We start from the raw sequence: 25,072 nt of genomic DNA, 5'->3' as shown, positions 1-25,072 counted from the left end.
CCACCATGATTGTAAGGCCTCCCCAGCAATGTGGAACTGTGAGTCCATCAAACCTCCTTCGTTTATAAATTACCCAGTCTCAGGTAGGTCTTTATTAGCAGCATGACAAAGGACTAATACACCACCAAACAATTACCTATAGATTCTATAGGTAACCTAACAGTATCATAGATCAATCAAATTGCAAGTGTTTGTTTTTTGGCTTTGGAGAAATTGTCCCATAACAGAGAAACTGCTTAATTAATATTGTGAATAGGCTTTGTTTCAGTGGACTTCCAAATTTATAAAGAAAACGTCATTCTTAGCTTACAAAATCAAACCAGTGGCACAGATATTTTGGAATCTTTTACATTTGTCAAAGAAGAATTTAAGTAGATATGAAAAAATTAGTTTTCATCATACAGACAATGCTCTAGCTTTGTCATTAAAAACCTCTAGTTTTTAGATTTTTAAACAGGAGAATGATGTTTCCCTATTTCTTCATTCCACTATATATACAAAAAAGATTTATGTTTAGTTTTCTAAATCAGACCATCAAAAGTGTTACAATACAGTTAAAATTATTTTATATGTGTACAAATGCTGAGTCATCACCAGCTTAAGAACTGTTGAAAATTTCTAACAATGAATTTAACAATCTTGTGTACTCTGTCAAAGCTCATTGTTTGATTCATGAGAGTCCTACAAAGATTAACTGTACTCCAATTCAATATTTTCTTGAAACAAAAGAACATTTGCCAAGTATTCAGTAATCAAAGGCAAAAAGAACAATGTGATTTATGTTTTTTGACTGATATCATACAGCATATATTTGAGGCTCCAAGAAACCGAAAAATGTACTTCTGACATAGCTAGACAGGTAAGAGAATGTATTTGGAAACGAAAACTTTTCATAAAACAAATTAATAATGGGCTGGGTGCAGTGGCTCACACCTGTAATCCCAATAATTTGGAAAGCCAAGGCTGGAGATCACTCGAGCCCAGGAGTTCCAGACCAGCCTGGGTAACATAGTGGGACCCCCATCTCTACCCAAAACAACAACAATAATAATAATTTTATGCATTTTTCAAGCATAAATCAATATGCAGTATAGTTTAATTACAATCAACATGTTACATAAACTGAAAATATTAAAAATTTTTAAAAATGCTCTGATGTTGATGAATTTAGAGTCGCTTTTTTATTTAAGTAATACTCCTTTGAATTTGACATACTATAGGTACAGCATCCCTAATCTGAAAATTCAAAATCCAAACTGTTCTAAAATCTAAAACTTTCTGAGCACTGACATGATGCCACAAGTGGAAAGTTCCACAACGGACCTCTTGTAACAGGTCAAAGTTACAACTTTGTTTCATGAACAAAATTTAAAATATTGTATAAATTACCTTTAGGATATGTCTATAAGATGTATACGAAACATAAATTTCACGTTATGACTTGGATCCCATCCCCAAGATATCACATTATGTATATGTAAATATTCCAAAATCTGATTTGAGATAAAGGATACTCGACTTGTAATAATGAGTAACATAAGAATTAGTAAATTTACTTAACTTGTATAGACATTGTTTTGTAATGGATGTTTCTGCTTCAAAGTCAAATTAATACTTCTAAAAAAAGATGAACCAGCTTTGTCAATACAGATGCAATTTTTAAAAAAATGAGTTTCTGGTACTCAATTCAGTTACTGGAAATTTTTTTTTCTTTTTTTTTTTTTGAGATAGGGTCTCGCTTTTTCGCCTAGGCTGGAGTGCAGTGGCATGATCATGGCACACTGCAGCCCCGACCTCCTGGGCTCAAGTGACATGATATTCCCACCACAACCTCCTGAGTAGCTGGGACTACAGGTGCGCACCACCATGCCTAGCTAATTTTTTGACTTTCTGTAAAGATGGCGTCTCCCTTTGTTGCCCAGGCTGGTCGTGAAGTCCTGGACTCAAGCGATCTTCCTGCTTCGGCCTCCCAAAGTGCTGGGATTACAGGTATGAGCCACCATGCCTTGTGAGAAATACTTTCGAGTATGTTTGAAACAACTTGGGCATGTGATCTACTTTTTCAAAATATAAGTTTTATAAAATCAAGCATATCTTGCTTTATTGGACTTGACTTTATTACGCCTCACAGATATTGCGGTTTTGTTTTTTTTAAAGAAATCAAAGGTTTTTGGCAACTCTGAGTGGAGCAAGTGTTTCAGCACCATTTTTCTAACAGCATGTGCTCACTCTGGCACATTTTATTAATAGTAATGCTCACATTATTTCAAACCCTCTCATTATTATCTGTTATGGTGATCTTTGATATTACTATTATTACAATCCATGAACCACACTCATGTAAGAGTGAACTTCATTGATCAATTTTGTGTGTGTTCTAACTACTCCACTGACTGGCTGTTCCCCAACCTTTCTCCCCTCTCTCTCAGAACTCCCTATTCCCTGAGATACAATATTAAAATTAGGCCAATTAATCACCCTACAATGGCAATGGCCTCTAAGTGTTCAAGTGAAAGGGAAAGTCGCATCTCTCTCATGTTAAACCAAAAAGCTAGAAATGATTAAGCTTAGTGAGGAAGGCATGTCAAAAGCTGAGACAGGTTGAAAGCTAGGCCTCTTGTGCCATACAGTTAGCCAAGTTGTGAATGCAAAGGAAAAGTTCTTGAAGGAAATTAAAAATGTTACTCCACTGAACACACAAATGATAAGAAGGCAAAACAGGCTTATTCCTAATATGGAGAAAATTTAAGTGGTCTGGATAAAAAAAATGAAACCAGCCACAACATTCTCTTAAGCCAAAGTCTAACCCAGAGCAAGGAGACTCTGATGTACTATTCAGTCTGTCAATTGCATTTTCCTACTCCGGAATTTCTATGAAGCCTGAGCAGGGTGTGGAAGCTGCAAGAAAAAAAAAAAAACTGATTCATGAGTTTTAAGAAAACTCTGTTGCACTCCAGCCTGGGCGAGAGTGAGACTCCGTCTCAAAAAAAAAAAAAAAAAAGAAAGAAAGAAATTACCATACACCTTAGCCAGGTACAGTGGCTCACGCCTGTAATCCCAGCACTTTGGGAGGCCGAGGGAGGCGGCTCACCTGAAGTCAGGAGTTCGAGACCAGACTGACCAACGTGGAGAAACTCCGTCTCTACTAAAAATACAAAATTAGCCAGGCGTGGTGGCCCATGCTTGTAATCCCAGCTACTCGGGAGGCTGAGGCAGGAGAATCACTTGAACCTGGGGGGTGGAGGTTGCGCTGAGCCGAGATCGCGCCATTGCACTCCAGCCTGGGCAACAAGAAGGAAACTCCATCTCAAAAAAAAAAAAAAAAATTACCATACACCCCACATAGACCTTCTGGGGACTCCCTTGGATAATTTTGATAGACTTGTGTATGCTGATAGTTTAGACGTAAGTAAAACTAAAAACTGCCAAGCAGGACATGTCATCGTAGGTCTGAATTCACCATTGGCATATAAGTTTCTGATGGAATTTAAATAAATTTGGATGGTTAATTGTGCTCACTAGGACTTGCCAGCTGGTGAAAGATTAAAGAACAAATATGTATACTAACAGTTGGGATGATCTGCAAGTTACATCATCACTTCCAAATGTCTTGACAACAAAAGGTTTATGACTAGAGTACTGAGGAGAGGTCAGGCAGAATGAGAATAGCCTTAGGGGCCACCCCATGCAATAGGAAGCAGCAGTGCAGAAAGAGAGAGAAAAAACATAAAAGCAAACAAGTTAGAAGGAGAGAAAAACTGCCCTTAGAGGTCAAGGGAGAAGAGAAATTGAAGAAGGAGTTGATTAACAGTGACAAATGCTATAAATAAGTTAAAGAGGATGAAGACTGACAAAACCAACTGGATTTTGCAAAGAAGTTTACAGTGACGTTAGAAAACCTGGTTTCAGCAGACTGCTGCTGCTGAACACACACCATAAAAGTTTCCCACAGAGCAGATCATGGAGACGATGACTGCTATAAACCTGGCATGACAAAGGAGAAAGGCAGGCTCCACCGTAGACAGAAAGATGGAGGGACCATCTTTCTGCATGCTATAATGCATGCTCTAAGTCTCACTCATATTTCAGGCTTTATCCATGATTTGAAAAACATTCTCACAGCAATGAGAAGCTTCAAAGCTATCAGCCACCTTACCTGGGAAAGGCACAAAGGCATGTCGCATGCTAATTGAAAATGGCATTCCTCTGTCTGCAGCTCTCTCCTCCATCTGTGCCTGGCATCTAGGGTTCAGGCTGCAACCCTTCGTATATTTTCCTCTGTGGTGCAAACAACATCATCAGTTAGACATGAAGCAGTCTCAAATATATGAAAAAGGTCTGATTTTCAGTAACATCAGTATCTCCGTCTAAGAAACTTAATAAAAACCTTACTGAGGGCTGGGTGTGGTAGCTCACACCTGTAATACCAGCACTTTGGGAAGCCAAGACGAGTAGATTGCTTGAGCCCAGGAGTTTGGGTCTAGTTAGGGCAACAAAGTGAGACCCTTGTCTCTACAAAAATTAGCTAGGCATGGTGGCACATGCCTGTTGTCCCAGCTACTCAGGAGGCTGAGGTGGGAGGATTGCTCGAGCCCAGGAGGTGGAGGTTGCAGTAAGCTGAGATCGCACCACTGCACTCCAGCCTGGGCAAGAGAGCAAGATTCCGTCTCAAAAAAACAAACAAACAAAGAAAATTTATCTGAGACTCACTTTAAAGCTTAACAAAGATACCAGAATTTTTTTTAGCAAACACTGAATTAAACGTGAATTAGCTTCTTTATAGATGGGACTCAGGATTCAAAATGGTCTAGGACAGAAATGGGTACGTCTGAAACATAAAATAAAACTAATTTCATTTATTTGTCTAATAAGCTATTTTGAGCCATTCATACTTACAAAAGTTTATTAATACAGATACAGAGAAACAGCGCCTACCTGCCCATGGGAAGTAGGCCTTTGCCTACAGCTTGAGAAGGTGGGCTTTCTCCTACTAGTGTTGGCATTTTGATTTCAAAATCTCTTGGCACATTCTGAATATTCGGTTCTATAAAGGTTATTCGCCCTAAAATCAAGCAGAATAAAGACATAAAATTAGAAAAAAAAATCTAGTATTTGTTTTAACAGTATTCACATTTCTGGATTATTTTAAAAATGCAGACTATCAATGCTGACCCGAAATACATTTAAATATTTTTCATCATGTTCATGTGTCTAACAATGAAAAAATAAGTACAAGACCATCCCAAAATAAATGAATGTATGAACTGGCTACAATACTATGTTTTACACAGAAAACCATCCCACAATGAGAAGTAATTTGATAAACTGAACTATTCTTATGCTAAAATGAGTATCAGATTTCAGCACCATAACATGTTAGCGGTCATATTAATGAGTAAAGGCTAATCAAATGGATCTTAGGAGAAACAACCACTGAAGCTTCTAAAAACATCACTTTCAGACATCATCTAGCTGTTTTCTTCATCGTCATTGTCATTCATCAAGAGAATGAACAATAGTACTTACTAGAAGTACTGAATCAGGTGAGACTTGAATCAGGTGGTTAATAGTAAATTTTCCAGTGAACAGAAAGCTGTTTTTTAAAAAAATGCTTATAAGCCTGGCCAACATAGTGAAACCCCATCTCCACTAAAAACACAAAAAATTAGCTGGGCATGGTGGCGGGTGCCTGTAATCCTCAGCTACTTAGGAGGCTATGGCAGGAGAATTGCTTGAACCGTGGAGGTTGCACTGAGCCGAGATCATGCCACTGTATTCCAGCCTGGGCAACAGAGTGAGACTCTGTCTCAAAAAAAAAAAAAAAAAAAAAAAAGCTTATAAAGCCTTTATTTCCAAATATATTTTACATTTTTTGTTTACTTACTGGTTGAATTTATCTAAAACGTGAAAACATGTTAAGTATCACTCCAAAAAAGTTTGAGTAATTTTGTTACTGTGATTTTTTATAACACTATCAGCAACACTAAAACTCTATTTTATGACACACTCTTCATTGTAACAGGCTGTCTACTAGCTATGTATAGCTCCATCATCTTCTGATAAATCAGACCTTTTAAGTGACTTGGACGTTGTTTTTTTTGAATGATCCCAATACTATGTCTTTGTCATTTAGCTTTTAGCACAAAATAAGTGCTCAGTTAATGATAACCTTTAATATAATTGTTGTCATTAAATGGCCTGTTCAGTGTTACAAAGCTAACAAACAGAAGAGGAAGGCATCCGAGGCTCTTTTTACATCAACACATTGTCTGCTTTTCTATAACACTTAATATTCAGCACACTACTCTGGTCTATTAGTGGAATTAATGAAGCAACACTGGCAGACCAAAAAAATGGTAAAAATAAATTACAAAGAATGAATATATAGCTTAATGGATATGAAGTATATTCATGAAATGGCTTTGCTATGCTTAAGTTTGTATTTCTAAATATTATAAGCGTTATAAAATATTAAAATACATTTCTAAAATCACTAATAAGTAAAATCAGTAATAAAATCAAAATAAATGTTGCACATTTATTTGTTCTTTACAAACAAATAACAAAGCAGAAGGCTTATTACTGATTTTCTCTTCTGCTTTGTAAAGAACAAATAAATGTGCAACACCATTGAAAATTCTAGGTTGCTGGGTGAGGTGGCTAATGCCTGTAATCCCAGCACTTTGGGAGGCCGAGGTGGGTGGATCACGGGGTCAAGAGATGGAGACCATCCTGGCCAACACAGTGAAACACTGTCTCTACTAAAAATACAAAAATTAGCTGAGGCAGGAGAATCACTTGAACCCAGGAGGCGGAGGTTGCAGTGAGCCAAGATCACGCCACTGCACTCCAGCCTGGCGACAGAGGGAGACTCCATCTCAAAAATAAATAAATAAATACATAAATACATAAATACATAAATAAATATAAAAGAAAATTCTAGGTTAATGTTGTCTTTTCATCACGGAGGATTTTATTTTACGTAAGTTTATATCATTAGCATATGTTTCAAAGTGAAATTTAAATACCAACAGGACACGATATGACTAGGATGGGACAAGTTTAGAAAGTTTAGAACAAGGGATAAAGCAAGCAGAGAAAAGCAGCGCCTCATGGAGCCTCTGCGCTGGGTAACAGCAGCAACCGATAGTGAGCACTTTCTAGGAGCCATGCACTATTCTCAATACTCTACATCTATGAACCTATTTAATCCTCAGAATTACCAGGTGAGGTAAGACTGTTATGACCTTGTTTATTTATTGGTTTATTTATTGATTGAGACAGGGTCTCACTCTGTTGCCCAGGCTGAAGCGCAGTGGCTCAATCACAGCTCACTGTAGGCTTGACCCCCCGGGCTCAAGCAATCCTTCTACGTCAGCCTCCCAAGTGGCTGGGACTACAGGCACAAGATACCACACATGGCTAATTTTTTGACTTTCTTTAGAGACATGGTTTCACTATCTTGCTCAGGCTAGTCTCAAACTCCTGGGCTCAAGTGACCCTCCCATCTTGGCCTCCCAAAGTGCTGGGATTACAGGTGGCAGCCACTGTGCCCAGCCTATTACCTTGTTTTATACATGAAAAAAAACGTAGGCATTGAGAGGTTAAGTATCTTGTCTAAAGATTCACAGAACCAGGATTCGAACCCTGATTTCTGATGTCAAAGCCCACATTCTATACCACCAATCTAAACTGCCTGCCTCCTCTATGAATGAGTTAAAGACACCTTTTCTTCCACTACACATCACATTTAGCAAATACTTAGAGTTTTGTACTGCCTAGAGAAAGAATACATTTTTCTTCGTAAGATTACACTCTTATTTATCTCAGGAGGACCATGAGATAACCAAAGGACTCTACAGCTTTCTTTTCTGCTTGGGTAAAATAAAACACTTACTTATACAAATACCCCAGAGGCCTACTCAGATTCAACTTGGAGAAATCTTAAGAGGCTCAAAAAAGGGCTGGGACTGAAATTCGATAAGACCACTGACTCAAATATTTAATTCCTATGTACATGCACATTGAAAGTACTGTCTCAGACATCCCAGTTACTCTATACAAGTTCTTAAAAGCAGCAACCAGGCTGGGCGCAGTGGCTCACGCCTGTAATCCCAGCACTTTGGGAGGCCGAGGCGGGTGGATCACCTGAGGTCAGGAGTTCGAGACCAGCCTGACCAATGTGACGAAACCCCATCTCTACTAAAAATACAAAAATTAGCCAGATGTGGTGGTATGCGCCTGTAATCCCAGCTACTCGGGAGGTTGAGGCAGGAGAATCACTTGAACCTGGGAGGCGGAGGTTGCAGGGAGCTGAGATCATGCCACCGCACTCCAGCCTAGCCAACAAGAGTGAAACTCTGTCTCAAAAATAAATAAATAAATAAATAAATAAATAAATAAATAAATAAAAATAAAAGCAGGAACAAATACTCATCTCGGTACCCAGGTAGTATCTATATATGCTTTGGATAAAGCATGTATTTTATAGTTGTAAAACTTCACTGAACTCCTTGATCAACACTTGAATTCTTGGCCATCATAAGAAATATTACATATGAAAATGTTTTTCCTTCAAAATTGGATATCGTTTATACTTAAGATTTCTCATCACCTGTAGCAGTGTGCGACTGTGATACAGGATAGATTCTTTCCATTCCAAGAAAAGGATTAAGACGCTTTTCCCGCTGAAGGGGAAAGACCACTTTGGTAATAGCATTAGTGATTCTTCTCCATTCTAATATCAAGCCTGGTAAAGGATGTAATGCCTTTAATTTATTTAAAACATCCTGCCAAAAAAAATAAGGTAATATTGAATTCTTGTCCAAATTCCATAGCAAGCTAGAATCTCTTTTCTGTAAATAATGCAGTCTCAAAATTAAATTTGAGAGTAATATCTACAACTCAAAACTATTACTTGGGGGTTTTTTTTTAAACCACCATATTGATAAAACTATAATGACAGTTTATAAAATGGAAATGTGGTAATACTGAGCAGTATCAATTTAAAACTACCTTTTTCAAAAAAATAAATGAATTGTCAGTTTAACAAAGTAACTGCCTCCCCACACCCCACCAAAAGTTTATTTTACATCATCTGTTTTCTTTATGCATTTTCCTCCTTCGCTCCTCACATGACTGGAAGTATCCCAGTTGTTTTTGTGCTTGCCTGGATACTTACATGGTTTTCATATCAAGGTAATCAGGAGACATTTATTTTTAAAACTTTGAATTTTTCATACTATAGACTTTCAGTGAACTATATTAAGGAACAGAAACTTGTGAGTAAAAGGGCCAGTGAGATTAAATTAAAAATTGTGCTATAGCCTGGAGCTAAGGAAACTTCCTAGGAGCATACACATCATAGATAACGGTATAAGGACCACAATTCTACACAAGGGCAACTTGGACAGCTCTGTGGCTATATTTTCTACCCTATTTTTCTCCTGAAACATCTGTAAAAATGCAAAATTAAGCCCTTTCTCTCTTCTGTCCTACTAATGCACACAGTTTCCATGGATTATTATTAACAATTGTACTTTGAAATCAGCAGATTAAATTCTTAAATCAGGGTCTGTGCAGTGGCTCATGCCTGTAATCCCAGCACGTTGGGAGGCTGAGGCGGGAGGATCTCTTGAGGTCAGGAGTTCAAGATCACCCTGGCCAACATGGTGAAACCCCATCTCCACTAAAAATACAAAAATTAGCCAGGCATGGTGGTGCACCTTTATAAAGCTTTATACCATTTTAATGATAGGAAGGAAAGACACAACTGCTAACTTAGATTATGATTCGGATTTTTCATGCTGGAATATCTCCACAGAATTTGTGGGCTACCAAACCACAAACCAATGTGTTAATTTATATCTGGGTAAATTCAAATGGTAGGCTAAGATCTTGATTTCATCAGCATTCTTTCTAGACACCAAAATGTTAAGGTTCTGCCCTGCTCTGTGACTGCCCCAAAGAGCACCTTACTAGTGCTGAACTGTCTTCCCAGCCTTAGCTTGCGTCCATTGTCATTCCCTCTTCTGGTAGAACCCAGAGTTTTCTTGCTGCCTTGGTTTTTCATCTCTCCATTTGGGGGCAACTTCAATTCCAAAAATAAAACCTGCAAGAAATTGATGCCTCTTTAGTCAAGAATGAAACTTGCAAGGATTATCATTCAGAAAATATTTTAAGTTAATTTAGAAAACAATCTCTACAGTTCAACATGGATTGAAATAATGTTTTTGTGGATAATTTGGAATTACCATATTTAATAAGTGATGGCAATCAAAATTTATGTCAGGTTGTCTATCCATACTCTAATTAGACACTATCAGATTAATTAATACTAACACAAGGCCTTTTTTTTTTTTCTTTTTGAGACAGGATCTCACTGTCACCCAGGCCGGAGTGTAGTGGTGTGATCACAGCTCACTATAGCCTTGACTTCCTGGGCTCAAGTGATCCTCCCACCTCAGCCTCCCGAGCAGCTGGGGCCACAGGCGTGTACCACCATGGCCAGCTAATTTTTGTATCTTTGGTAGAGACAAGATTTCACCATGTTGGCCAGGGTGGTCTCAAACTCCTAAGCTCAAGCAATCCAGCTGCCTCAGCCTCCCAATGTGCCGGGATTATAGGCATGAGCCACTACACATAGCCAGCTTTTAAGCAGTCAGGAACACAGGCACATGTATACTCTGTGCTGAGCAACCGGCAAACAAGTTATTGACATTGAGACTTACTGCTCTAAGAATTGTGAGCTCTCCTAAATGAGGCTGCTCAATCAGTTAAGCCCCACAGATCAACATGGAAGCTTACATGGCTATTGTCTCATTACAAAAATCAGAAAACATGAAAGTAGGAAGGGGTTTGAAAAGTCATCTAGTCCCACCACCACAATGCTGGGCCCTGATAGTCCCTAGGCACAAAAAGTTAGGAGAAGGTGGCCAATACAATGTGGCAATGATGAATGCTAGAGAGGGCCAGTAGCACCCACTGAAGACACCAGGATCGCGCTGTGCAGGAGGTGGAAGACGCCATGTAACGCTCACAAGCTCAGATTAGAGGGGATGAAACTAGGGCAATTCAGAACATTATCTACTATACCTAATCATTCACTTATATACTTCAAGTGGGTTTTAATGAACCTTGGATTATTTTCCCAGTAATAATTCTAAAAATTGAAACTATTTGTATAAGTACAAGAATTTTTCCCACAAGTTGAGCCAGGGGTGGAAGGGAAGATAATCCCTGTGCTTCTCTAGAATAGTAATGATGACAGAAACAATGATCTGGTTCCAGTTTGAACTGGGGTCTTAGGAATGAAAGGTACTGAGGCTTACTACAGATGTCAGTAACTAGCCCAAGAACTGTGTTACACAGATATGAACACATGCATGTATAGGGATTAGGGTTGCCACATATACCAAATAAAATTACAAAATGCCCAGTTAAATTTGAGTTGCATGGGGCATACTTATACTAAATTGTTATCTGTCATTTACCTGATTTTATTGACAAATTATAGTTGTATACATTCATGGGGTACAAGATGATATTTTGATATAAGTATACAACGTGGTGCGATTAAATTAAGCTGATTAACATACTGATCACCACACTTAGACCTATCATTTTTTATGGTAAGACATTTGAAATTTACTCTTAGTTACTTTGAAATATATAATACATTACTATTGACTGTAGTCACCCTTGTGTACAATAAATCTTAGAATCGATTCCTCCTGTTTATCTGAAACCTTGTACCCTTTGATAAACAACTCCCCATTCCCCTATCTGAAACTTTATACCCTTGGATTAGCAACTCCCTATTTCCCCGCTCCCTACTCCCCCAGCCTCTGGTAACAACTGTTCCACTTTCTACTTCGAGGAGTTCAACTTCATTGGATTCCACATATAGTGAGATCATCTGAAACATACGGTACTTATCTTTCTGTAACTGGCTTATTTCACTTAGCATAACATCCTTCAGGTTCATCCATGTTTTCAAAAATGACAGCATGAAATACAAATTTCAAACTGGATGTGCCATATTTTATCAGGCAACCCTAGTATAGGTATCAAAGGGTACATGAATGGCAGTATAGGAGAAAAAAACCAAGCAACTGGATAGGAAAAATAAAACACTATTAAAGTAACAATAAAGCAACAAACCCAGGAAGAGAGACCCATTATGATTAAAGACAACACAAATATCTCAAGTTATATATTTAGAAGTTCTTTAGCTTAAGCATTTTTTTTTTTTTTTTTTTTTTTTGGTGGAGCTTTCAGAATTAACCGTGAAACTTCACATACAAATTACCTTCCAGGTAACTGCCATTTTGACATGCAGGACTAAGAAGAAGCCAATAATATCAAAGGCCCTTTACTCTTAGTCCAGGATTTGCTCGAGGCCTGTAGCTTGCATGCTTTCAAGCCCATCTGAATCACAAGGGCAGCAACTCCTGCCTTTGCCCCAAACCTACTTGTGCTGAAACAGAGATTCTATATTTTCTACAAGTTCCCTGTGTAATTTTATGTACAGTCAGCTAGGTATTGGCTTGGGGATTGAAAAGCAGATACCAACCAGAAAAAAAAAAGGCACCATCGAATTCAACACACGAATAAGAGAAACCAAGTTCCTCATTTTCTTTAAAATATGTTAACAAAGGAACAGAACATCAAATACTGCATGTTCTCACTTATAAGTGGAAGCTAAATGATGAGAATTCACGAGCACAAAAATCCCTTTTTCATTTAATTCAGAAAAATATCCAGTTTCCTATTCTATAGAAAGATGTTCGGGCAAGCAAGGAAGGGGTAAGGGCTCATGAAATGACTAACTTCCTGGAGAAATAGCTATGCTGTCATGCAACCACCACTACCAATCATTTCTTCAACAAATACTTAGTGAGTCCCTCCTCTGTTCCAGGCAAATCTCCTTCTCAAGGAGCTTACATTCTAGAAGTCCTCTTTATTACCTTCCTTTATTTGTAAATTAAATACAGATATAATTTACAAATTAGATGCTAGAATATTCCCAAAGCAATCCGGTTAACTGGCTGTTTCATTTTACTGACCTTTGGTGTTCAGGTAAATACACACACACACACACACACACACACCATTTTAACTCTAAAAATTATTTATCTATATCCATAGCCCCAGGATACAACCTCAGCGATGTCATCTGAACTGGTGAGAGAAAAACTGTGGCCAGCTAGTTGATAGGCCTGGGTCTCAATTGCATCCAGCTTGGCTTGCATTATATGTTTCTGACTTTCACATTCTGCAGCACTAAAGCCGATTCCATTTAGTTCTAGCAAAGCCAAGCAGTACTGGGAGGGCATTTCCACCTTACGGAAAACATCTGGAAGAAAAAAGAAAATTAAAACGTTAATTCATTGGCTAAGTGGCTAGATCAGCAGCCTTACCTAAACTATACAGAATTCATCTAGGAAAATCCAGAAATGCTACCAAGGTATCCTTCAGGAGCCAGTCTCCCGAGCAGCATCCTCAAGCCAACGATGACAGGTGGAAAAGTACAGGCTAGTTTAGCACTCGACAACTATCCTTGTCTCTGCAGAGAGTAGAAGAGTAGGCAATCTTGTGACTAGTCTGGATTACAAGAGACTGTATTTCTCCTAAGATGTTTCTGCTTCTACTCTTAGCAGGAACATAACAATCAACCTTATTTTGAAATCCAAAATGCTCCAAAATCTGAAACTTTCTGCGCACTGACATGACACCACAAGTAGGACATTCCATACCCGACTTTACGTGCCAGGGCACAGTCAAAACGCAAGTGTACAACACAAAGTTTATTCAGCGTCTCTAAAGGAAAAAAGCCCCTCCTTGCCCCATTCAGCTTCAATATATCTTTTCTGCCAGACAACCACAGACTGCCTACATGAGTGACTGAGACAGTGATACCTTTGCTTTCTGATGTTTCAGGGTACACAAATTTTATTTTGTGCACAAAATTATTAAATACAATTGTATAAAATCATCTTTAGGCTATGTCTATAGGTATATATGAATTCTACATTTAGACTTGGGTCTCATCCCCAAGATATCTCATTATGTATATGCAAATATTCCAAAATCCAAAAAAATCTGAAATGTAAAACACTTCTGGTCCCACATTTTGGATAAGGCAGACTTAACTTATATATTAAAGGCCCTGAGAGGACCTGAAGCAAAGACAACTATTTAATTTTATTTTAAGTGAAAGTCCCAAACTTATTTGACCATTAAACCCCTTTTTCATATAATACTTATTAACATCTTGAAAAGTAAGCATCCATGGAATGTACTATAGGAAATGCTGTCCTAAATCCTTAAGAAAGAATCCGTAAGACTTCAGCTTCCAGTATTGAGTCACTAGGAATCTAAGCAACCCTGGCCCACCCTCCCCAGCTCCACACACATTATATGAGGCACTGCTGATCTCAATTAGCATGAGAAATCTCCAGGGACACCCATAACCACCACGAAAAGCAAAGAAACAAATGAGAGTTACTGGCCTCTAACTAACTGCAGAAGGTACAAGGCCATCAGAGCCGGGCTTTAGAAGCCTGGAACTAGTGGAGAAATTCATGTTACTTGAGACTAGAGAAATAATGAACTTGGATCAGAACAGGAACAATCAGAGAAGCACAAAGTAAGAGTGGCAGGAAGCTAGCCTGCATCCACAGCCTTTCGGAAGGAGCAAGGTCATTATGGGAATGGAGTCCCATAGCAAAAAAAGTTAAGGGGATATAGATCCTTGAAACAACAACAGGAAGAGGAGCTGAGTCTCAGACTCCTGTTCCGAAACAGAACTCTGAAAGGCTACTGTCGTCCCTGGATGCGGAGTAGTGTGGTACCCAGCAGAGGCAGGAGCAAAACATTTCTAAGGGAAGATTTCCCCCACGTAAGTCCTGCAGGGATCCTTGATCATCATAAATCCTGTATGAACTCACAAAAAATATGAAAAATACAAGACAGCAAAGAAATGTGAATAGGACTCAGAAGAAACAACCAAGAACAAATTTAGATCCCCAAAATTGCAGATAAGGACTAGTTAGAATATTGCACAACTGTGAATGAACTACTTACAAAACAAAAACTGACCAGAAACAAGTAAAATAGTAGGAAAATAGAGAACAAGTGTATCAATAATCAAATAAGCGGAAATACATCAAAAATCACAATAAATTGGCAAATTTGTAAAAAAAAAAAAAAAATATGTTAAGCCTGAAAAATAAATGAGCTATACTTTGTTTATAAGACATGTCTGAAGATAGGAACCTAGAAAGGTTAAAAGGGATAGAAAAAAGCTATATGAAGTAAAATTAAGACAAAGCTGATGTTGCCATATTCATATAAGAAAACAGACTAAGAATAAAAATCATTATTTGTAATACAGATGGTCATAATACAATAATAGAAGGTTTAATTCACCAGGAAGACAAATCAATTTTAAACACATACACACCTAATAAAATGGCCTCAAAACAAAGTTAAAATTGATTGAATTACAGGGAAAATTAGACATAGAATATTTTAAAAACAACTTTGACTTAACAGACATATAAAACTGTACATCCAGAATTAGAATACACATTCTTTTGTGTGCACATACAGCATTTACACAATAGTTCAGGTTTTAGATAATTAATCATTCTCTAAAAAGTTCAAGAATTAGTATTATACAACCATGTACTCTAACTACAACACAATTAAGTTTAAAGATAATAAAAATACAAAATAAAAGTTTCTAAATATTTGGGAATTAAAAACCATTCTTCTAAATAATTTGTGAGTGAAAAAATATATCAGAAATCTAAAAATATCTAGCATGATAAGAATATTATCAGGCCAGGAATAGTGGCTCACAACTGTAATCCCAGCACTTTGGGAGGCAAAGGCAGGAGGACTGCTTGAGGACAAGAGTTCGAGACCAGGCTGGGCAACATAGCAAGACCCCCATCTCTACACAAAAAAAGTGTGTGTGTGTGTGTGTGTGTGTGTATACACATCAAAACTGTGGAATACAATAAAAGTAGTGCTTTCGGTAAAATTTATAGCCATATATATTTATATATGTTTTTGTGATACGGATCCTCACTCTATTGCCCAGACTGGAGTACAGTGGCAGAATCTCTGCTCACTGCAACCTTTGCCTCCGGGGTTCAAGTGATTCTCGTGCCTCAGCCTCCCGAGTAGCTGGGATTACAGGTGCATGCGACCACACCCAGCTAATTTTTGTATTTTTAGTACAGACAGGGTTTCACCATGTTGGCCAGGCTGGTCTCAAACTCCTGGCCTCAAGTGATCCACCTGCCTCAGCCTCCCAGAGTGCTGGGATTACAGGCGTGAGCCACCGCACCCGGCTGCCTTACATTCTTAAGTTAGAAAAGAAAAAAAATAATTTGAGAAGTAATGGTTTTAAGGTCAAAGTTATGAATATTGAAAAATGACTACAAAATAAAGTCAGGGGAACTAGAAAAAATAGATAATATAGATGTGGACAGAAATCAAGGAAATAGAAAACAAAAGTAATAGGAAGAATCAAAGGCAAAGGTTGGTTCTTTGAAAAGACTAGAAAATTGGGAAAACTTCAAGGGACATTAAACAATAATATTATGAAAGAAAAAGAGAATATAACAAATAAACCAGAGATGTAAAAAAGAGAGATTTAGCAATAGCTGTATACCAATAAATTTGAAAATTTAGATGAAACATAAATTCTACCAGATGTACAAGGAGGAACTGGTATCATTCCTTCTGAAACTATTCCAATCAATAGAAAAAGAGGGAATCCTCCCTAACTCATTTTATGAGGCCAGCATCATCCTGATATCAAAGCCGGGCAGAGACACAACAAAAAAAAGAGAATTTTAGACCAATATCCTTGATGAACATTGATGCAAAAATCCTCAATAAAATACTGGCAAACCGAACCCAGCAGCACATTAAAAAGCTTATCCATCAGGATCAGGTGGGCTTTATCCCTGGGATGCAAGGCTGGTTCAACATACGCAAATCAATAAATGTAATCCAGCATATAAACAGAACCAAAGACAAAAACCACATGATTATCTCAATAGATGCAGAAAAGGCCTTTGACAAAATTCAAGAACCATTCATGCTAAAAATGCTCAATAAATTAGGTATTGATGGGACGTATCTCAAAATAATAAGAGCTATCTATGACAAACCCACAGCCAATATCATACTCAATGGCCAAAACTGGAAGCATTCCCTTTGAAAACTGGCACAAGACAGGGATGCCCTCTCTCACCACTCCTATTCAACATAGTGTTGGAAGTTCTGGCCAAGGCAATTAGGCAGGAGAAGGAAACAAAGGGTATTCAATTAGGAAAAGAGGAAGTCAAATTGTCCCTGTTTGCAGATGACATGATTGTATATCTAGAAAACCGCATCGTCTCAGCCCAAAATCTCTTTCAGCTGATAAGCAACTTCAGCAAAGTCTCAGGATACAAAATCAATGTACAAAAATCACAAGCATTCTTGTACACCAATCACAGACAGAGAGCCAAATCATGAGTGAACTCCCATTCACAATTGTTTCAAAGAGAATAAAATACCTAGGAATCCAACTTACGAGGGATGTGAAGGACCTCTTCAAGGAGAACTACAAACCACTGCTCAATGAAATAAAAGAGGATACAAACAAATGGAAGAACATTCCATGCTCATGGGTTGGAAGAATCAATATCGTGAAAATGGCCATACTGCCCAAGGTAATTTATAGATTCAATGCCATCTCCATCAAGCTACCAATGACTTTCTTCACAGAATTGGACAAAACTACTTTAAAGTTCATATGGAACCAAAAAAGAGCCCGCATCGCCAAGTCAATCCTAAGCCAAAAGAACAAAGCTGGAGGCATCACGCTACCTGACTTCAAACTATACTACAAAGCTACAGTAACCAAAACAGCATGGTACTGGTACCAAAACAGAGATATAGATCAATGGAACAGAACAGAGCCCTCAGAAATAACACTGCATATCTACAACCATCTGATCTTTGACAAACCTGACAAAAACAAGCAATGGAGAAAGGATTCCCTATTTAATAAATGGTGCTGGGAAAACTGGCTAGCCATATGTAGAAAGCTGAAACTGGATCCCTTCCTTACCCCTTATACAAAAATTAATTCAAGATGGATTAAAGACTTACATGTTAGACCTAAAACCATAAAAACCCTAGAAGAAAACCTAGGCATTACCATTCAGGACATAGGCATGGGCAAGGACTTCATGTCTAAAACACCAAAAGCAATGGCAACAAAAGCCAAAATTGATAAATGGGATCTAATTAAACTAAAGAGTTTCTGCACAGCAAAAGAAACTACCATCAGAGTGAACAGGCAACCTACAGTATGGGAGAAAATTTTCGCAACCTACTCATCTGACAAAGAGCTAATACCCAGAATCTACAATGAACTCAAACAAATTTACAAGAAAAAAAAAAAACAACCCCATCAAAAAGTGGGCGAAGGACATGAACAGACACTTCTCAAAAGAAGACATTTATGCAGCCAAAAAACACAGGAAAAAATGCTCATCATCACTGGCCATCAGACAAATGCAAATCAAAACCACAATGAGATACCATCTCACACCAGTTAGAATGGCCATCATTAAAAAATCAGGAAACAACAGGTGCTGGAGAGGATGTGGAGAAATAGGAACACTTTTACACTGTTGGTGGGACTGTAAACTAGTTTAACCATTGCAGAAGTCAGTGTGGCGATTCCTCAGGGATCTAGAACTAGAAATACCATTTGACCCAGCCATCCCATTACTGGGCATATATCCAAAGGACTATAAATCATGCTGCTATAAAGACACATGCACACATATGTTTATTGCGGCACTATTCACAATAGCAAAGACTTGGAACCAACCCAAATGTCCAACAACGATAGACTGGATTAAGAAAATGTGGCACATATACACCATGGAAAACTATGCAGCCATAAAAAATGATGAGTTCATGTCCTTTGTAGGGACATGGATGAAACTGGAAATCGTCATTCTCAGTAAACTATCGCAAGGACAAAAAACCAAACACCGCATGTTCTCACTCATAGGTGGGAATTGAACAATGAGAACACATGGACACAGGAAGGGGAACATCACACTCCGGGGACTGTTGTGGGGTGGGGGGAGGGGGGAGGGATAGCATTAGGAGATATACCTAATGCTAAATGACGAGTTATTGGGTGCAGTACACCAACATGGCACATGGATACATATGTAACAAACCTGCACATTGTGCACATGTACCCTAGAACTTAAAGTATAATAATAAAAAATAAATAAATAAATAAATAAAAATAAAGTGTATAGGATGGGAATGTCACAGTGGAGTAATAAAAAGAAAAAAAAGATTTGGAAAAAAATATATATATAGCTTACCAAATATATCAAAATAAATAACTGAATAATCTTACAGTTATTAAAGAAATCAAAGTTGTAGTTAAAATATCTTTCTATATCAGATAAGAATACCTCCTGGCTAACAGAAAAATTTTAAAAATAAAACATATCTATGTCTCTTTCTAAGAAGAAATAATTATATTCAAACTAAATCTGATAGCTGGCCACATTCTCTCCAAAAACTTCCCTTATCTCAATGCACTTCAATTCTTGAATTCTATGAATAAGAAAGCATTAACACTGTACAAAAATGCATTTAATACCTCCTAACCACCCTTTTATTTTTGAGATGGGGTCTCACTATGTAGTCCAGGCTGGTCTCGAACTTCTGGGCTCCAGTGATCCTCTCACCTTAGACTCCTGAGTAGCTGGGACTACAGGCAGGAGCCACTGAGCCAGGCTAGCCATACATTTTTGAAAGTGCAGAAAAAAAAAGGAGCTTTCAAAAGCACACTGAAATTGTGAAAGTTAAAAATTATAATAATCAACTAACATAATAAGCACCTGCTCTGTGACAAACACTGCCCATATTCACTATCTTATTTAATCCTTAGAACAACTTTATAAGAACCAGACTTACAGTTTCAGTAGTTTGCCCAAAGTCCCTCAGCTCATAAGTGGATAGCCCAGATCCAAACCCTAGTCTGTATGAATTGATCCATCTATTTTCTAGTACCTATTGATTGGTCAATAAATTCGGTCACTCCTCACAATGAAGCCAAATTTGTTCTACTTCACATCTCTACCATAAGCATCCCTTAAGCTCTCTGTAGTCAGGGTGCTCGATCTGGGCCAGCAGATAACAATGACAATAAATTCATGTTAGTTGTCATGAGGGAAAAAAGAGACTCTCATGATTATCCCTTGCCATGAAAAAACATCTGTTTGTTAATAGTTCCAAAAAGAAAAGAGTTAACTTTCTGAAATCCATTAAGGATGTCTTCTAAGTGTGAAAAAAAAATCCTTTGATAAAGTTCAAATACAAAATTAGCAACAACTGCATAAATGCGATTTTGTAATTCTCTTCTTCACACAAGGGCCAGAAATCAGCAATTATGGCCAAACTAACATTAGATGCATGTTTTTGTAAAGTGTTATTGGAAGACAGCCATTTGTTTTGCTCTTGTCTACAGCTGCTCTTTTGCTACAATGGCAGACTTGAGTATTTGTGATAGAGATTGTTTAGTTTACAAAGCCAAAAATATTTACTCTCTGGCCTTTTATAGAAAAAAAGCACTAGACAATCCAAAGGTAGGATTTGCATAAATGTGTAATTTACCCATTTTTGATAAAGAGTGGCTAAATCTCTATCTCTAATCTATAACATAAAAATGCCAGAAACTTGGTTTTTACCTTGAAGGTTTTCCTTCTGCAACAAAGAGTTGAGCTGATTCATAGAGTTGAAGATGAGAATGGACTCCACAGATGCTCTGTATCGCCCAGAATGCTCACTGCCAGCATTTAGCCCCAGGCTTTGAATCCCTTGGCTGGTCTCCATCCCTTCTAGGAGTGGAAGCTCATGAGGAAGAAAACTGGTAACTATGCTATGAAGAGTCGGCTCCTGAGAATCTGGATCTAGTAACCAGCATGCCACCTGAATGGGATAGCAATGAGAATATTTTCCTGATTTTTTTCAAAGACACTTTTGTACCTCTAAATGAAAAAGGAAAAAAAGAAAGCTCATTTCTAACCTCACTTAGTTTCATTTAATATTTATTCAGTGGTCTTCCCAGGAAAGAATGAAAGAATAATTGTAACAGGACTCATTTTTGGTAGCAACAACAGCAGTAGCTTCCAAAGAAAGAAAAGTTGTAACTATTCCATTACTACAATGCTCAGGCTGATCCAGTTTAGCAGTAGGCTTGAAAAACAAGTGTGTCTCAGCAAACTCAAACCATGTGTCTGAAAATGAAGATGGACTCCTCCACGAAAGCTAACATATTTTAAGGATAATTTGGGCTATGCTACTGTAATAAAGATGCGCCTGTGAGGTTTTAGGTATATTTAGTTCCTTCATCATCAAAAGAAGTGAGGTGCCAGGCGCGGTGGCTGACGCCTGTAATCCCAGCACTTTGGGAGACTGAAGCGGGTTTATCACATGAGGTCAGAAGTTCAAGACTAGCCTGGTCAACATGGTGAAACCCTGTCTCTACTAAACATACAGAAAATTAGCTGGGCGTGGTGGTGGGCACCTGTAATCCCAGCTACTCAGGAGGCTGAGGCAAGAGAATCGCTTGAACCTGGGAGGTGGAGGTTGCAGTGAGCCGAGATCGCACCACTGCGCTCCAGCCTGGGCAACAAGAGCAAAACTTCATCTCAAAAAAAAAAAAAAAAAGGCATAAATGTTTTACCATTAAAAGTTTATATCCAGAGTTTCAGAAAGCCTCTAGACTTTCCCCTCAGAATGGGGGGTCTATCACCAGAACCATCCAATTATTCATTTGATTGCTATTTCCAACTTCCTCATGAGACTAGGAGTCCTGTAGTTTCTAATACTAGATCAGGCAGATCATTAACTGGATTAGAATAAGGAATCTAAGCCCTGTTCATAATTCTGACAATTACTTTACTATATGACTCAATTATTTCTTTTGTAGGTTAAGAATAAAGTTTTATAGGGGAATATTGAATGAAATAGTCTGATGTAAAAGTTAACATGTTTCTTAACTGAGTCATCACTATGAAGAGTGCATCATACTTTGCTATTATAAAGGAAAGTTCTCAGGAGCCAGTAAGGGGATTTGCCTCTATGCTAAATGGCCACTAACTACAATCCTTTTTGACATCTTATTCACACTCTTTTCCAATTTTCTGCCTCCACCCTCATGAATATTTAAGACCTCCTGCTACCATACACCTAAATCTGTTCTCATTTCACTTCCAATTTACTATTAGACACAAAACTTAGGACTTATGACCCAAATTAAAATTTTTAAAAAATCTCTGAGGAAAGACATAAACTCTTTAGGGCTCCAAATTTGTGACATCTCTGTTTTTATCTACACAGAGATATTTGGTGCATGATATTCTATTCTGGGTAAATGAGATTATTGAATAAAGAAGTGACTACTCTAAAATACTTAAGCTGTATTATTGACGCTAAGGAAATACCAAGTCATTTAACAATTAACACTAAAAATGTTGTTTTAAGTATATAAAAATTAAATAAGACATAGAACCTTAGGATCTTCATAACTTTGCTCCAAGGAGATGCCACAAGAAAGAAGAAGAATTTTATAGCTCTGGATGAAGTCATAGATGACAACCGAACGTTCTTTATCAGATTCCTTTCGCAAGCAAGACTGAAGGTTCCACATCCTGTCTTTCAAAGTCAGGCTTGGATCTAAAGAAGGTGGAACCAAACTGGCACTAATTTCTTTTAAAAAAAAAAAAAGGAAAAAACATTTTTAAGGCAAAAATCAAAAATTACATGCATTCATTTGAAGCAGCAATCTTTAGTAGAAAGACTGAAAAAGACTCAGAAGCCTAAGGGTCTGGTTCCATGTGACGAGTAATTCAGCATCTTATCCAGGTCATATCAGCTACGTAGATGAAATGCGTCATAATCTAAAAATTATGACTTGGGCTAGAAGATTTTTAGTGCTCTACTTAATTAGGTGGGAGAAAATATTAAACATTAATACTTCTAAAAACAAAATTACATTTCCCAACATGAGGAGTTAAAGACAGGAAAAGTATTTGGAAATAAATTTTAAAGAGAGATTTACTATGAACAGATACTATGCTATCCAAAATAAAAAAAAGCTTAAGTAACTACTCACCCCAACATATTTTCCTGCAAAACAACTGAAAATATTTCATGCTTACTAAGGAACAGACACTATACAGCATCCTTTAAAATGTCTCCTTATTAATTTTGCTCCTGTCCAAAACCAACCTATCAGCTGGGGTATCCAACAACCACAGTCAGATCACAGGGTATTTCCAGATTACATCCTTTCCACTCCAAAGACTTCTCCAAAGCTTATATGATTCGACTACTATAGATCTCTAGCTCAACATGCCCTCTAGATGAGTTTCAGACCCATTCAATGGGAGGACAGAAGACTGAAAATAAACTGCCATCGTTTAGTCTTCAAAAGCAAACCCTAAAGGTGGCAAGAGAGTCCCTGAGGCTTCACTGCCCCCTCAGAGGAAAAACCCATAGCATGAATAGCCTCGTGTGACAGGCAGGGAGAAGTGAGGAAGTGCTTCTTAAAACATTAATTCTAGTTAATATATGCAATAATGTACATGCCAGCTGCTCTCCAAAAAATTACAATTTTTGCCAGCCACAGTGGCTCATGCCTGTAATCCCAACACTCTGGGAGGCCAAAGCGGGTGGATCACCTGAGGTAAGGAGTTCAAGACCAGCCTGACCAACATGGTAAAACCCTGTCTCTACTAAAAAAATACAGAATTAGCTGGCACAGTGGCACATGCTTGTAATAGCAGCTACTTGGGAGGCTGAGGCAGGAGAATCGCTTGAACCCAGGAGGTGAAGGTTGTAGTGAGCCAAGATCATGCCATTGCACTCCAGCCTGGGAAAAAGAGTGACATTCTGTCTCAAAAAAAAAAAGAAAAAATTTAAACTCTAAAAATAAATCCTAGGTAAGTATCAGGAAATTATTCTCAAAATATAACATCACTACCCTAATGGATGTTACACTAATTACATAGTGACTTAGCCAAATACTCATTACTTACCAGAATGCTTTTGTTCCTTCTGCAATGAAAAATAATAGGCATCCCTTCCACCCCAGCATACTGCCAGTCCAACCACCAAGATGTCATCACAACCTTTAATAGGAAATCCATCATCTCTAATAGGAATTTCCTGAGGTGAGCTAGCTAAGTAAAACAAAGTGAAATAGTTAAAAATCTCTAAAAATAAAGACATTATATAAATTGTTAAAACAATTATAATAAAAAACCTAACTTTGATAGGCAAAATTTCCAGATCTTAAAATATGCATTTGGACAGTCATTTTAAGTATAAGTAAGATCTTTCCAGGCTTCCCATCAATTAAGATAACTGTCACTATGAAAAAGCTACCAAAGATTTGTTAAAATAAATCTATAATGATTAACTTCAAGAAAGGGAGGCTGCATTTCAAATTTTATAACTCAAACAAAAATACAGATCATTTGTAAACTACAAATATTTTGCAGCAAATTCAGCAATTCTTAGCTAAGAAACTCCAGAAAAATAAAGACTATTATTCCTTAGTGAAGAAGCATAATTTTGTATCTAGAGTCAATATTTTTTCCTAAAATAATGTATCTCCAATTTTATAAAGGTCAAGAATCAATCTGTCTTATTGATAATTATATCCCTAGTAGCAGGAAAACAACTGTCACATAGGAAATTAGTGCATATTTATTAAATTTAGGTGAACTTTTTCATCCCTCTAGCCACTATTATATAGGCTGATACAGAAAACGTGCTCAATTTTGTTTGTTGCATCAAAAATGCAAAGTGCTATTCAACACTAAAAGTACATAAAAGTTGTGGTTAACACATCTGCTCCATGAATTGAAAATCAGACAAATACTCAAACCTTTATGAACAAATTAATTCATAAAATAGCAAGGTTTAATCAATCTAATCAAACACCTGATTTCCA

At 37.5% G+C, this 25,072-nt stretch overlaps 1 protein-coding gene across 1 annotated transcript in view; it reads right to left on the bottom strand.

Annotated features, from left to right (window-relative positions):
- The window catches only part of POLQ (DNA polymerase theta), a 93,099-nt gene that overhangs the window by 30,555 nt on the left and 37,472 nt on the right, over positions 1-25,072 (bottom strand). The window contains 8 exon segments of the mRNA XM_030802183.1: positions 4,157-4,278; positions 4,936-5,062; positions 8,615-8,789; positions 9,974-10,111; positions 13,164-13,357; positions 20,799-21,039; positions 22,625-22,821; positions 24,153-24,296. Of these exon segments, the coding sequence (XP_030658043.1) occupies positions 4,157-4,278; positions 4,936-5,062; positions 8,615-8,789; positions 9,974-10,111; positions 13,164-13,357; positions 20,799-21,039; positions 22,625-22,821; positions 24,153-24,296 (1,338 nt within the window).

This window comes from Nomascus leucogenys, chromosome 21 (genome assembly GCF_006542625.1).
Source record: "Nomascus leucogenys isolate Asia chromosome 21, Asia_NLE_v1, whole genome shotgun sequence".
NCBI lineage: Eukaryota > Metazoa > Chordata > Mammalia > Primates > Hylobatidae > Nomascus > Nomascus leucogenys.
The sequence above is the reverse complement of the archived record's forward strand: the minus strand, read 5'-3'. Positions and strand labels throughout refer to the sequence as shown.